This window comes from Hesperophylax consimilis, chromosome 13 (genome assembly GCF_061612785.1).
Source record: "Hesperophylax consimilis isolate HC1 chromosome 13, BYU_Hcon_1.0, whole genome shotgun sequence".
Lineage (NCBI taxonomy): Eukaryota > Metazoa > Arthropoda > Insecta > Trichoptera > Limnephilidae > Hesperophylax > Hesperophylax consimilis.
This window is the reverse complement of record NC_142848.1, coordinates 8826601-8843092: the sequence shown is the minus strand read 5'-3', so window position 1 is coordinate 8843092 and position 16492 is coordinate 8826601. Positions and strand designations below refer to the sequence as shown.

Here is a 16492-nt window from a genome sequence, read left to right as displayed (position 1 = left end):
AACCTCACAAAATCGTAGACAAAGAAACTTGCTTATTTCAAATATGCTGTTTATGTATAACAGATTTGCACACTATACAGTAGAAATTTGAGAAATATTTTGCAATTTTCATACATTTATAATAGTTTAATAGCGAAATATAAAAATTATGGTCATGAAAACCTCGTTATACTTTCTATATTCTGAAGATATAAGGGTTTTTTGAGATAAAAAATCTTCAATAACATTACCGAAGAGAAAATATTCCCTATCTTGTCAAACAAGATAGAATTCCAATTCCTTGCATTCAAAGTTTTTGATGCGGACAAACCATAACTATTCAGAGTTACGGTTCATAATTGAATTCAAAGTAAAAAGGTTGCTTACATTCATATAAAGAATCTTGATAGAAGCCTTATGAAATGTCTTCTTATGCATGTGCCCCCATATTGCTCGCTTTTTCTTCAACGAATTTCAGGGTTCTTATGGACCAATCTCGCACATTCTCGCCCGCTCTTCCAGTTTTCAGAACTTCCAGCTGATTTCCGTAAAAATCAGGGAATAATGCTCAGTCTATTTCAGTTGCCAACTGCCTTCCGAGCAGAGCGGTTGTGTAATATCTCCGATACAAAATACATCGCGACTCCACTCATCTGTTGCATTTTATATTTCCCGAGACATTCCTATTTCTAAATTTTGCTATTTTCATAATTCAAATTATTCAAATGGTGCTGGTTTAAGATTAAAAATAATTTGAAAGGACTTGTTATGTTATAGAAAATATTTTAAAGCGATTTTTTCAGTATATTTTAATGTAAGACTTAAGTTCTAAGATATAAATAGAAAAAAAAATTACAAAACAGCTATCAAACCGTTAAAATTCATTAAAGCACGAGAAATTTCTGTTACATTCTTAGAACACTATAATCGACATATCACACTGAAATGTATAAATACAGAATTAATAATAACTTCAATCAAACTTCATTTTTAAAACAATGACGAATATGTGAAAGCAAGATAATCATTAAGTTTCATCAATTTCTGAAGTAAAGTTAAAGTTCTACATACCACTATGCCCACTTCTCGCAGTTCATCCAGAAAACAAGAAATTCCAAGTGTATTTATGGAAATATCTCCGGCAAAACTCACAAGATTTTTCCTTTTCTTGAACATTTTTTTACATCGATCCGCACTATGTCTACCATTGGAGGAAAGCGAACACGAAAATTTCGGCACAATGAATCCTAATTCTTCACTTGAGTATGAAATAGTAATAACGCCTGAAAGTTTGCAATATCCTTCAAGAGAAATGGGTAAAATGAGAGGATCCGATGAAATGTTCTTCAATCGTGAAAACGATAGTAAAAATCTTCGTCGCCCAAATAAAGCTCAAGTTCAAATGGAATCAAATAAACTTGAAGGGTCGAATCTAGATGAATCAAACAGCGCAATCAAGGGTGATAAATATATTCAAGATTCAACAGAAGCAGAAGAGTTCTTCTTAGGCAATATAAAGGACTTTGAGAAGTTGGATAACTTTAGTATAATAAACATTGAAGAGGATAACAACACCGATTCGAAAGAAACGGTCAGTAACTATCCCTCTTGGGACAATAGTACTTCAGAGGCAGGATCGGTGGCTAGAATCCAGAGATCAAACCCAGATTTGGAGAATAATAACTTCACTGAGTACAATGTGGGAGTGTTGATGGCATCGCACTTGGACTCTCCCTTTGACTTGGAAAGGTGTGGACCCGCAGTGGACATGGCATTGGAAGAAATAAACGAGAGGTTTCTGGCTTCACATAAAGTAAGACTGCAAAAGCACCAGGGAAGGTAAGAATGCTAATTTTAGTTATTTTAGTTTTTTCTTCACAATCCTCGATATTTTGTTGCGTTTTTGATACGTGGAGCATCAACCTACGGTGGCCGAAACATGAATAAAAACAATGCAGCATTAAATCAAACAAATGTTAAAGATTTTTTTCCTTAAGATCAAATAAAAACGAAAATAACTATATTCGTACTGATAAAATCAGTGCGGGTTTGTGGAGTGTAACGAAAGCTTATATCGTACTAAGCTTTTCAATATTTCCACTTTTTGGTTGATACACCTGATTTTCATTATCTATATTTTAAAATGCAAGATGACACACAATACAAGATACAAAATGATTGCACGATTCTTTTGGTTCTAGAAGGACTGCTCGTGTATTCAATATTTTTAAAATACATTGAAACAAGTTTTTAACACTCGTGAAGTTGATCCGTTTTTTGATAAATCAAAAACAATCTTTATTGACGTTTTTCCAATAACAAATTTTCTGAAAAACAATTTATTTTTATTTTATGTGAAACTGACAACAGTCCCAAGCGCTTCCAACTATCTGAAGCCAGCTATGGCTTCCCCATTTGGGGTACTTTGTGAAGCTGACGATTGTGGGGAAAGAAACAGTGGCGGCTCGTGACTTTTGGTTGCACCAGAGCGCTAACACTACAAAAAATGGCATTATTGATGCCGTTTTAGCCAAAAACGTGATCTTTTTTTTCGAAAATTCAGTTTTTTATGAAGATTTTCAGTAAATCTTTGCGGCGAACGGCCAAAAGAATTTTAGAAAAAAAAATTTCTTGACTAAATAACATCAATAATGTCGACATTTTCAAACATAGCACTCTTAAAAGTCACGAGCTGTCACTGAAGACAAAGTAGATGGGGATATGAAGGTAGAGAAGTACCTGGCTATTCAAATCTGGTCACCAAACACGGCCAAAGCCATTTCAAGCAGCGTTTCATTTCTGAATAGTGGTCTTACACCAGGACAATACTGAGAGTATACAACACTCTGAAACGTGCTGCAATTATACTGCTTATCATTTTAAATAAGTGAATTATGAAATAACACAAATTAATAAAATGTAATTTACTTACACACGCTGGGATTTGAACCTGTGACCTCTGGCTTGCAAGTCGAGTGCTGACTGATAACCTCTAACTGTCAAAATCAATATTGAATTACATTAGTTAGGTACTACATCTATTTTGCAGCTTCCAAAATGAATTTACTTGTCTATATACTATAGCGTACTACGCTCATGCCCATATTATGGTAGTTGTGAGGATAAATCAAAATAATAAATAATGGATTTTTTTTTCATGTCATTTCAAAAATTTCAGCGCGGCTTTTAACCAAATGAAAAAAAAAACATTACACGACAAATTATTTTTAATTTATGATATCACGAGTCAATAAAATAGCACAATATCACTAATAGAAACATAAGCTTCATTAATTCAATAGGATTTTCTTCCCTGGATAAAAATCTATTAATGTGATTTTTCTCTGTCATAAAAAAAATAATACATGTTGCTCATTGTTCTCTTGGCTCCTGTTTATAGGCAAATTCTATAGCACTAGTTTTAGACGAGTCATAGTTTTTATCCATAGATCAATATATTCATGTATTCTTTTCTTACATTTGCTATTCACAAGAGGCCCGGGAAAAAATCCCTGTGGGACTTTGTCATCTTTAAGGATGCTGTGTGGATGATCATTTTAGGGAAAATGAGGAAAAGTTCTTGGAAGGTATAAGGTCTAAGGGGTGGGTAGGATCCTGGGGGTTAATGTGTCCAGGAGTGACCGACTTTTGATACCATCCCCCTCACTGTGATGCAAGACGATGGGTTGAGAGAGTCCGGCTGGAGAAGTCAAAAGGTCTTCCTCAACCAGTCTCTAGACAAACCTCACTCTAAGAACCCGGGTACCCCTGATAAGTCACAAAACGTAGCGAAACTTTTATGGTGACCTATGGCAAGGGTGTTGATTATCAAATAAATGGTTCCTGGGGTGGCGGTATCTTTTCTGTGAATATGAAATATTGATTATGGTTTCAACTTTCTGCATTAGACGGACGTGGAAACCTGTTGCAAAGGTTAGGTAGAGGACTTTTCCATTTAAAAAAGAACTTGGCTCCAAGTATGGAAAATTTATCAAAAACAATTAAAAAAAAAAGAAATACAAGTTTAAAAGATAGCTTTAATTTTTTTTACTCGTTGGCTTTAAAAGCAATTTAAACACTCTCATTGTTGAAACAAAAAGATCCAAGATTAAAAAGCATTTCCATCAGAACAAGCTATCGCTTTCCTTTTCTAAATTTCTGTACAACATCTAGTGAATTAATGACTTTTCAAATTGGAGACACCTCCCTAAAAGGCATTTGCATTTCCATGTGATCATACATTCAGGCTCAGTTGATTTTGGATTTTTCGGAGAGTGGGGGCTTACTTTCTTCTATTTTTCACCCTTTAAACCTCGACCTTAATGTTAACGTGTGAAGCAAATTGGACGTTCGCTAATCCCGACGGCGCCAGCAGTTGCCTGGCACATTAAAACTGTACTTGACTTGTGTGACGGTGTGCATTATTTCTATGACAGTAAAGCCTTCACAAATAAACCTTTCCTCTATTACTCCGTGATTACTTTTAAATGATTCACATTGTTTTAAAAAATTTGTGAAATCTTTATGACGAATTTATAAATTGCTGAAATTTCCGTTAAGGCGATGCACTATGTAATATAACATTAGAAATCAACCTAGTAACAACAACACTCTTTATGTATAAGGCAATATGGTTGAAAGTCCCGCTTAACACCAGATGCCTGTTTTGATTTATCCAATAAAAAATATCGCCGAATAGCGAGTTTTATTTTATTTTGCGTTTAGGCACAAATATTAAAAGGTTTTCCAATCTAATTTTTCAAATTATACAATACAACCATAACGGAAAAGTTGTTCGTACGTACGAGATTTAGCAGTTTACTTAATTTTTTCTGAGCTTATAAAATAAACTTTCGATTATTTTAAACGCCAAGGTGTGTTAGTTATTACTCGCAGTATTAATTTATTGAAAAACACATGGTTTAACATTACTTCGGAGTGCATCGCCTTTAATATATTTATACTAATTTCATAGCGGAATAATTAACATAAATTATTATTTCGAGTAAGATGTGTTGAAGAAGAGACATCGGACAACCGTTCTGATCTTTTCTTGTTCTGCTATGCCGTCTCTTGCATACTAGGCAATCATTAAGCACGGCATATTAGATAGCCGAAATAGGTTGCAGTTAGAAAAGGAAGTATGTATTTCATATTTTAAGATAATAAATAAATTTTAAATTTTTCAGAATATGTAGGACCTATTCTCGCTTCGTTATTGTACATAATTCAGTATTAGGAAAACGTTTATGAAGCTTATAAAACAGTAGTCTAACTCTTATTAAAAATCAGAAAAATTGCGGTCGTAATATTTTTATGTAAAATAAAAATATTTTTTCAGACTTGGTGTAATTTCGTAAATTAATATTTTTATATGCATTATTTTTTACTGATTTCCAAATTACAATTATGACCCTACTATTTTCAAATATTAATTAATTTCGCCAATTTATAAAAGATATTTTGACTCCTAGATCTCAGAGAGGCCAATATAATTATAATAATTTCTGGGTATCTAGCACGATGCGATATCGACAAAACCCATCATCTATGGTCAAATAGGATATTTGAGAGCACGGTCAGAATATAAATCCGACAAATGGTAGACAGAAGCAGGTTCCAAGGTTACAGATAACCTGTCAATATACACAGATTTTTGGATAATATCTTCCGTCAAGTAAAATAGCTGGCTTATTAATTAATGGAGGTGAACTAACTAAGCTCTTAGATCCATAGACTTAATTTTTTCATCTAAGACGCAATTTATTGTTTCTGTTCTTGCATCCAGAAAAAATAAGTTCTTAATAATTATTTTTTTGATAATGGAAATTCGTGGTGGAATTCAATTATAATGATATCTTGAAACAAATTTAACCAGTATGAAGATTGTTATAAAATCTGAAACCGGTCACGGTCAAAAATAAAATAAGTGGAAAAATTTGTCAGTTATAACTGACCACCTCATGAACTAATAAACTCCGTTTTTAGTATCAAAATTTCATGTGGACTGCCAGTGAAAATAATATAAGTTATAATTTTAATTCGACTTTGTCAATTGATTAGTATTTTTAACATTAACGTAGCCGTCTGTCGTATAGGAATGTCAATTCATGGACAGCTGCGCCAGTATTGCCCGCGAATGTTGATTTACATTATCGATATTGGTTTTGATATCAACAGCGCAACCATGCTCGGAAAATCTGTATAAAACTATCAGTAATTACTCCTTTGATCCAATACCTTAACGTAATCGATTTCCCTCTGCTAGACTCCCAGTTCATAAACGAGTTTCACTATTTGGAAATATTTGATTCATTTCACGCGATGGATGTAAGAAAAAATTGACATTATTTCGGACATACAGACACGCCCACAACATAATTCTATCAATTTATCTATTCAGTGTAATATAAAAAATACCTATTATAATTTTTAATGCTATAACGTATTAAATATTCTTTTTCAGAGTGAGGGGTACGCCATCTTGCGTACTTGTTGAAATATCGTTTTAATATTACTGGAATTCCAGGTTTAATACCCAGCGTTTGAAGTCCATCCTTTAATGATTTCATTCACTTTAGTCCTTTAACGATTGAAATTTTTATTGGTTTCCGTAAAACGTGAGCTTAGCGACGAATTTTCAGCAAATTCATTTCCCAATAAACACAGACAGCTCCACAGTCTGACCTTCAAATTCCCTTCATAGTGGCATTAAAATTAACACAAGGAAACCCGAATCGATCACTACAAGTACTTTGCGAAGCTCGCGTCTCATTAGACCCTATAGACGATCTTTACTGTTAATATATATATTTTAAGTGCTTAAAGTGTAAAATACCACAGTTAGTAATGAGATAAATCATTTTAGAAAAATATTATATATTGACAAAGGTGATATTTTACAAAGACGGCATTATACAAATCATCAAAACATTATTATTATTAAATTCTCAAATTGTAATATTTAAATATTGAATTACTATTAGCGATTTTCAAACGAAAAATTGAAACAGAAAAATCAAAAAAAAATACCGGCGCATCTGGAACTTGAACCCAGGATCTTGGTCTTGCCAGGACGGTGCTCTACCAACTGCGCTAATCCGTCCTTATTTCCTTCGGTCATATTAAATTGTATCATACTTCAAATAAGAACTGTCAAAATTATCTTCATTTTCTAAAGGCAAATTTTGTGTTTGCTATCTTTATGTATGGTTGCAAGATTCCACCCGAATTAAATTGTATTTTTTTTTTATAATTAGCTAAGTTGTTAGAGCACTTCTTAAATTCTCAGATACGACCGAATATTTTCCCTTTGCCCCGTATCAAATTTTTCAATTGAGAGTGTTTAATATTGTCTTCGATGTTTAAAAATTTAAATTTATTTTAAAATATGTAAACGATTAAAAATATTATCTGCTCATAACGAAAGCTAGATTGATGAAGAACTAACATGTTAAAAATTGTTGTTTATTAAGATTTAAATTTATATAATTTGCTAACATTTTACACGTGTTCATTTATTTTATAAAGTGTGTACAGCAATCATGTGTCTAGTCAAATATGTTCAAATCGATTATGTAGTTGCGCGATTCAGGTTTCAACTTAATCCTAGAGTTCGGGTTTCATCTCTCAACTATCTTTCAATTAGTTCGCAAATTGAACTAATAGGATTTATTCCGTTAATAAATTAATCTGTTGAATAAAGAAGATTTATTATATAATATGCATTACACAAACATCTACCAGGAATCTATTCAAATGGGCTAGCTAGCTTAATATGTGTTACGTATTTAAATTTTTCATATTTCCGTGTTTGGAAACAACTATGGCACAAATTAAAAACAGTAGCATGGTAAGCTTATCAGCTGTATTTGGTTAGGTTAGGTTAGGTTAAGAGTATTTCTAGCACACATGTATCAAAATTACTTGAGTTTTATTTTAAATCCAATGTATAATATAAAATTTCTTCAATACGTATCAACATTCTGTTAAAAAGGATTGCAAAAAGGGAATGGGTGATTTTTCAAAAACTCACGTAGACAGCGGCCTTTCCCTTACTTTAAAAGTCAGGTGTGCAAAATTTCATCAATCCTGGAATGAAACAGGAAATTTTATACAAAAATCAAATCCGGCTGCCCGCCCATATATCGATGGCTTAGATTTAAAAAATTAAAAGACAAATTTTTGTCGAAAATGTGTTAAGTACTGAAATTTTTTATAGATAAGCCTATATTATTCGGGTTCGAATATTGCATCTATATTTCATTATTAAAATATTTTGTAAATTCTTCAGGCATGTTTTTATTAGCAGAAAATCGTATCTCCCTAACATTTTTTTCACTACGCTAAACGAAAGACCACCTCAAAAGACAATACAGATAGTACAATTTGGAACTAAAATCTTCTTCTAAATTTCGGTAAAGCTTGCAAACTTTCACTTTCAGTTTTCTCAATATGATGAGTTATGGATATACAAGATTTTAACTTAAGCAATTTATATATATATATAGATTCTTTTATCTGAAACCACACAAGCTTCCCAACTGCTCCCATCCATCTGGAACCAGGCTGAAGGTAGTAGACAAAGGAAGGAAATGGGGGAGAGGAAGTATCTGGTTATTCAGATTTAGTCACCAAACACGACCAAAGCCATTTCGGCAACATTGGAATTCTGTGTTGTGGTCTTACACCAGGGCGATACTGAGAGAATCTTCCAAACAGAAACTTGCCGCAAATATAATATATGTTTTTTTTAATGTTAGTAAATTGTGAAATACACAAATTAATCAAAGAAAATTTACTTGCACGTGCCGCGATTTGAAGCCGCGACCTCCATCTTGCTAGTCGAGAGACTTACCCCTCGACCACGATAGCCATCAACGACCACTAGGCCATCACGGAGTCGTAGATAGATGAAGTAAGCTAGATAAAGTAAGTTTCCTAATCATCTAGGAAAAATACAATAATCGAAAAATTTATCAATTGCTTTATTCGTCCTTCGTAACGCTACATCAAATATGTTCGATAGTAATTTTCAAGACTTTAGATGATAATATAACAACGTCTATACAATATTTATTAGTAATGTTGTATATTCTGTCTTCATTATGTAAATATATATATATATATATAATTTTTTTTCGTTTTTCATTAATATGTTCAATAGCATTATCATTGAATGTACAAAAAACAATGTATTATTAAACTAGTTCTGCTGTGTAATTATTAATACGCGTAACGGCTGTTTCGTCACGCGTATGTCATGCGTAATAATAATTACACGCAGAATTTGTTTAATAATAAACCCGTTTTAGTAAATTTTTATATAACACTATTGAATACCTCCGTAATATGTCCAATTTAAAATACTTTTAAAATGTTAACATTTTAAAGACTCCGAACTTCAAAACTTCATATTAAACAACACAAGTATAAATATTAAAAAAAACACACTTCATATTAAACACTATGTAAAATGACATTGAAGTAATTGTACAGCAAAACTGCGCTACGTAGGTATGATTATTTAATCTTAAACGTATACTAATCTTAAACCTATACGTAGCTTAATTTATTAATACGATATTTCAATTACATAATTGGAAGCGTGGTAGATGCATGTTAAATGCCTCAGCACGGGCAAGCCACCCAGTGAGGCCAACATTACTGGAAAACTTTGAAATTTGTACCAAATAAAAAAAATGTTGAATGTTAAGTGTACTACATAATATTATATTGCATTATTTTAATTCGTTCTCACGACAAACTACATGCAGAGCAGGTTTTTGTATTAAGTCTCTAAGCTATAATTTTTCTATGGAATTTACCTTCATATTGAATTTGTGTAGAATACGTTTCGTAATTAGCCTATCGATGCGGTACATAAAGATGGGTAGATCCTTTGATTATAAATAAGAATATTTATTATTGCCAAAATTGGGCCGTTCTGGTTCAGTGCTAGAATTGTTCTAAAGTGCCCGGTCTGCCTAAAGCTGAAGCCCTATTTGTAAGATTTATGAAACCCAAATACAGACCTCTGGCGACGATCACTGCATAAATCTAATTTGGTAATAGAATAATTTTAGAGCTAGTAGAATTCATGACACGAATGGCTCAAACAAATTAATGAACCCACAACTTTGCAGTAGATAAAAACAACCCTTATTGGTGTGACTTTATACATTTAAATAATTTAAAGCCCTTGGGATCAAATATTGCCAATATCGTTCATCAGAAACCTTTGCATTAACTCAAAGGGATTTTGAGGTGGAAATTATGGTAACAAACGCTGGAGAGCTTCGAGCCATGATTTAAAATGATATAGAACACTTCAAAGATTTCAATAAGAGATTACATGCACATCCTTTCAAAACCGTAATAACTTCAGACGTCTTTTTGAGAGATTTTCTTGAAGCGGATTAAAATTATAATCTCAAAGTTTTGAGTGAGTTAAATAAACCTACTATTTGAAGTTTCAAGAGAAGTTATGCTGAAAATAAAAGTAAGAAAACACCAATGTATTTTTACGAGAGTTCTAACAACTCGGAGCAAGTAGAGCCATGTCATTTCCATTTTGAAGGAAAGGGAAGAAAGAATGTTTAAAATACAAGGCCATTTGGATCTGGTCGCTAAAAAAAACAAAGGTATGTGAATTTGATGTAAATAAAACAATTTGTATACACATACATATTTCATGCACACATATTATGAACATATACACAAAATTGTCGATTATTTTATTTAAAAGTGTTTTATTTTCAGTAAATTTAAATGGTGCCACAAAGTGTATTTGCAATTATTATTATTATTTTTATAGAACGGAGACAGTTTACATATATTTCCCGTGAGCACTTCGGCCATTGGTCCATTGTGGTATCTCCCATTTTACCCCATTCCTTTAACAGTCACCGGGTAACCTTTATAAAGTTCACCAGGGTTGTTATTGGATATATGGCTATATTTGCACCAAAATTTCGATACAGAAATTGTGGTATCTCACCAGGGTGATACCAAGAGTAGTTATTTTAATACAACACAGTAACGAGATGCGGATATGTGTTTTTTTCTGACTCTTACCTAAAATACAGTTTGACATAGTTTCTTAAAAAAGGATTAATTTATATTTAATTGTACAATAAAATAAGCTTAATGAAAATCAAACGACCATTTGTAGTATTTTTCCGTTATAAAACCGTTATTCATTGTAAAACCTAGTTAAGTTTTCTGACGGAAAACGTTTATGGGAAGCTTATAAAACAGCAACAAGGTCTTATTAAAAGAGAAAAAAACTTGTAGTCGTAATATTGATGCGGAGTAAAAGTATTTTTTCAGACATCGAATATCACGTTTATATTGATTTCCTTTATATTTCTTATCATAAACTACTAAATTATTCCCGTGACGAGATGATAGTAATATTTGTCTGATCTCATCACAAATTTTCTTGCTTACTCATCAAGTAAATATTATGTCGGTACAATATTTGAATATTTACAAAAAAATATATTAGATTTAGACCCACATAGAGATAATCAAAATAATTGCGTTGTGCGGATATTTACCTCTTACTAGGTATATTTAATCTATTTTTTGTAATATTCATTAAGGAGCAGTAAGTTCCTTGGCTGGTAGCAGATTCGAATAAGATTAAACAATGGTTGAGGGGTAAGACTCTCGACTAGGCAGCTCGAGGTCGCGAGTTCAATTTTATTTGATTAATTAGTGTTTTTTCACAATTTACTTATTAAAAATAATATATGGTATATTTGGGGCACGTTTCAGAGTGGAAGATTAAATGGCTTTGGCCGCGTTTGGTGACCAGATCTGCATATTCAGGTACTTCCTCACTTTCCTTTTCCCTATATACCCCCCTATTACTCATAGCCTTACAACTAGAGGCGGTTCCTTGGTAAGTGCATTTGTGCATTGCACTGCTTGTCTTCAGTCTTCATATAAAAACTACAACAACATATGTGCCCCAGTCATCGGTGTACGAAAGTACGCTCCAGTCGTAATTCCCGCCAGGTCATTATTTGAGCTATCTTCTAGTACAAGACTCCCGCGCAAGAGCAAGAGGGTCGTGCATACCCCAATATGCACAGAACCATGATTTACCGTAATACTCAAACAGCATAGGGCTGTATCGAGACAGCCCGACCTAGCTGAAACGGTGACATGATCGAGACAGATTACACTTTCATCGTTAAATCACGTATTAGAGCAGTGCAAATATATACCGTGCACTATCGAAGAGCCGTAATGGAGAGTGAATTTCGCATTACTTTTATCATGCGTAATCCAGTGCGTCTGGAATATATTTGCTTAGAAATAGTAATGTACAATAGGGTGTATCGATTTTTAACTTTTTTTTGTTTTCAAATTCCAAGTTGAGAAAAAGTTGCTACTAGGTACCACAACTTACCACAAAAAGTTTTAGATTTTTAAAAAAATGTTTAGGTCTCCCGCACAAGGTCTAAAGTTTTAATTTTTTTCAAAAAATATCCAATTTTTTAAAAATAAAATCGTAACTTTTGTGTTTATTCCAAGTTAAAAAACAGTAATATTAGGGCATAAAAATAAGTAAGAAATGATTTTTTTTTTTATAAAAAATGGATTTTAGGTCTCCCGCACAAGCCCTAAAGTTTGTTAATTTTGATGAAATTTTGTAATTTTGTGTACATATATGAACCATGTTTTTTTTTAAGTTTAAACCACCGGAATTAATTTTAATTTTTTTATAGAAGGCATAAAATAAGTTCAGAACACAAAAGTTAAGATTTTATTTTTTTTAATTTAATTTTTTTTTTACATTTTTTGAAAAAAATTAAAACTTTAAGCCTTGTGCGGGAGACCTAAACATTTTTTTAAAAATCCAAAACTTTTTGTGGTAAGTTGTGGTACCTAGTAGCAACTTTTTCTCAACTTGGAATTTGAAAACAAAAAAAAGTTAAAAATCGATACACCCTAATGTACAATGTTAGCGCTGCAACTTTCACACATTGGATCTCGTGCACAGTGAATTCAGACTTGCTTGTTTACTCTCGAGATGACTTCGGGAACACTAACGTAGCAGTATTATTTAAGCGATTATTTTACAAAGATAACTTAGTAGATAGAATGAATTGCTGTAGGTACCCCCATTTCATTAATTTGCTCCACCTATTTACACACTAGTTACATTTTAAAAGTGAAATGCACTGCAGGCAATTTCAGTCACGGGCCGCCTCTGCTCATAACATATCCTATTTGGGATGCCATAGTTGAACTGGCTCCAGACGGTTAGCAGCAGTTTAGACTCTTGTGCGATTTCAGTTTAAACAAAATTTTATCATTACCACTATTTCTATTATTATAGGTTAATGAAACAAAAATAAAATCAGTCTTGTTGTCTCAACAAAAAATAAATACGGTTATTTTGCCAAAACTTCAAACATCCCCTTCAAAAGTAATGTTTGATCTTCTCTACCGATCTCTCATTTTCTATCTACAGAATAGCTGACTTCTTGAAATGGTGAATCCGCTTGAACTAAATAAGTACCTACTTAATCACTTACTTAGATCTTTCATCCCTTATATCGACGAAGGTCTGTTTCGACCTTAGTATATATTTAACATATTATCTACGAACAAGGGAATTTGATGTAAAATTATGTATAATTATTTTCAAACCATTCGCAAGTGAAACGTGTGGAATCCATTAAGTTGTTAGCACACCCAAAACATTAAACTTTCGGATGATTAAATTTTTGTTATTTCCCTAAAGATTTTTCTGGGATTACATAACGTCGTTATAATTACACGTTGATGCTTTTAAAATAATTGAACATCAAAATATTTAAGACAATCCTTTATTTCCAGTCAAAACTACTTGAATAAAGACTTGTAAAGCTTATTTCATTTTTTATTATTTCAGTTTTGTAACAACTGGCCGAAAATGATATATTAACAGAACTTGAATAGAACCTTCACAGAACTTGAAAATCAGCATTAAAATTCTATGAATTGTTCAAATTCTGTGAAAATAGGTGAGTTTTTTATCTTTCTTTTCGGTTTAGACTGGTTTTTTGTTTTTTATTATTGATTCTCTTACATTTGATACCAATTTGCCGGTACTTTGTTATTTTTGGACTGTATCACAAACAACTTTTCTCCGCCTTGATCCCAAGGTATTATGTAAATAAGGTTGTAGAACAAATGTTAGAACTAATGTTATAAGAATAGTTTTATGGTACTTTTAGCCTTCAAAAAAAGTAACTTTTTACGGTCTGTTATGTAGAAAACATGGTGTAAAAATCATAATTTCGCCATTTTGTCAGAAAAGAAATGCCAATACCCGTTTCTTGCCGGAGATTTATAGGTCGTGTTGACTTTTATATGAAATGTTTTAAATTACGGGGTTGTAATAACGGCTTTTTGGTACTAAAATGGAAAAATAATTCATCTTTACTGAGATCATCTTATGGTCGGCTTACTGTCTTACGCAATATGAGATGAATTTAATATATTTTCACATGGTTTTTGAGTCTGTGTAAAACATTTGATATACATCGGTAAAGTTTATATTCAAATGAAACATTTCATGACACAAATCATTTGAAACATATTTACGTCTTTATACTGGTATCTTGAGGGGTTATGACGAATTTCCAGAAAACTTTATTTTGTCGTACAACTTTGAAAATAACTTGATGGATGGGTGAATTCAAGATATAAAAAGTGTCTAACGTAAAAGTTAGTAAGAGATAGATGATTAGTGGTTAAACTTTTTGTCAGTAATGTTAACATTTTCTGTTATATCTATACCTTGTCAAAATATCTTTTAAAACTCGTATCGACCTTTCCAATATTTAATTGAGTGAAAATTTTTTATTCAAATTGGAGAAGGTTACACTTAATTTTTTTTATTTCAACTTAAATAATAATTACACATAAGAAATAATCAAGATCGAGATGTTCAGGCAAATTAAACATTTAATTTCGTTAATCGTTACAGCTATATAAAATTATTTTATCATTTCATGAAACTTTTGTGTTCTTTTTCAAATTTCACCTATTTTTATCTCTTTAAGTTTTTTACCCAGATAGTAAAATCCAAGTCTGCCATATTACATGATATGTATACAACTATTACATCAAAAAAAATATACATATAATGTGGGACCCATTGATTTATGAAATTAATGATTTTCCATCAGGGAGGTCGCAGCATCATCTGCATCAATTGCCCATTAAGGCCCCGTAGTAAGCGTTCAAAGATGGTTTGATAGGGAGATGTAAACACGAACATTGGAGGGAGTGGGTTAATATTAAAAAATAATATAATTAAGCAAAAATGGTGAAAATATTTAATAAAACACGACTCGTTTGAAATAGAGCAAAAATCTTTCGACAAATGCTTTAGTTGCATTTAAAGATACACTGTGATTTTTTTTCATATCTATAACATATTATTTATAACAAAAAACCTGTTTTTAATAATTTTTGTAGCTTAATTTGCGATTTTCTTCTTTCGAAAGAATTTCATATAATTAACTTTTTGGCAAAAAAAAAGTATAGATATTATCTCACCGGTCAGTGGTTGAGTGGGCATAGCGCTTGGGTCTCACCCGAGCGTCGCGTGTTCGATTCCTCGGCTGGCTAAGTCCTCCATCACAACACAAGCAACATTTTCGGCTTTCTGTGGTGGTAGTAGGAGATTTTCAAACATTGTTGGGTTATTCGTAACCCGGGAATGTTTGTCTTTCTTTTAAAAAAAAAAAAAAAAATCTTCAAAAATAACATATATTTTTTTAAACTTAAAACACTTGTTATAAATATATAAGAATAGAGTATGCGATGGCTTAAATGGAGAGCTGAGCCACTCGGATGCAGCCATGACGATGACGTTTGTTGAATTTTGTACCTGCCCCAGAAGTTTGCGTTAGTCGGTGGCGAAGTAAGCCGGGAATGAGTGTACCCTCCTTTTTGTAATCATCGTGGAGGCACTGTAGAACCTTGATAGTACCATAAGTTCCATGTAGCAAACCTTCAGCTAGTCCTATTGCGTTCCTGGATATTGTATCCATGGCTCAGATGTATTCCAACACTAATAAATAAATAAAAATTTCTGTATTTTAAAATGTTTTTAAAAAATTTTAAAGTCTCAAAGAACACATTTGTCACACCTTGATAAAATCACAAATTCCTACCATTGATTTTTCTCTACCCATGTTTTTTTATATGTATTGCGTACCGATCGATTGGTACTGGACGAATGGACTGTAATTTTAATGAGGTAATAATAATCAAACGATCTTGTTTGTTTATCAAGGTAAATCAGGAGTAGGAAAAAGAGGCCCTTACTTTTTGAAAGATCTTGCCTCATTTGGAAGTTCTGGTGTTTTCTTGAATGTTCCATGGGCACTGTAATAGTTTATAGGTTTACACCTAATGCCGTTCCACAACACGAACTGTTTTTTGATCACGCACAACAACATTTAATTTATATTCACTTGGGGCTAAATAATTTGAACTC

The 16492-nt window shown here is 32.3% G+C and overlaps 1 protein-coding gene across 1 annotated transcript in view; it reads left to right on the top strand.

Moving 5' to 3' along the window:
• Positions 1 to 1300: 1300 nt before the first annotated feature.
• The window catches only part of LOC149418390 (atrial natriuretic peptide receptor 1), a 138098-nt gene continuing 122906 nt past the window's right edge, over positions 1301 to 16492 (top strand). Inside the window, exon 1 of the mRNA XM_089639104.1 lies at positions 1301 to 1818. Within this exon, the coding sequence (XP_089495230.1) occupies positions 1301 to 1818 (518 nt within the window). The remainder of the gene's footprint in view (positions 1819 to 16492) is intronic.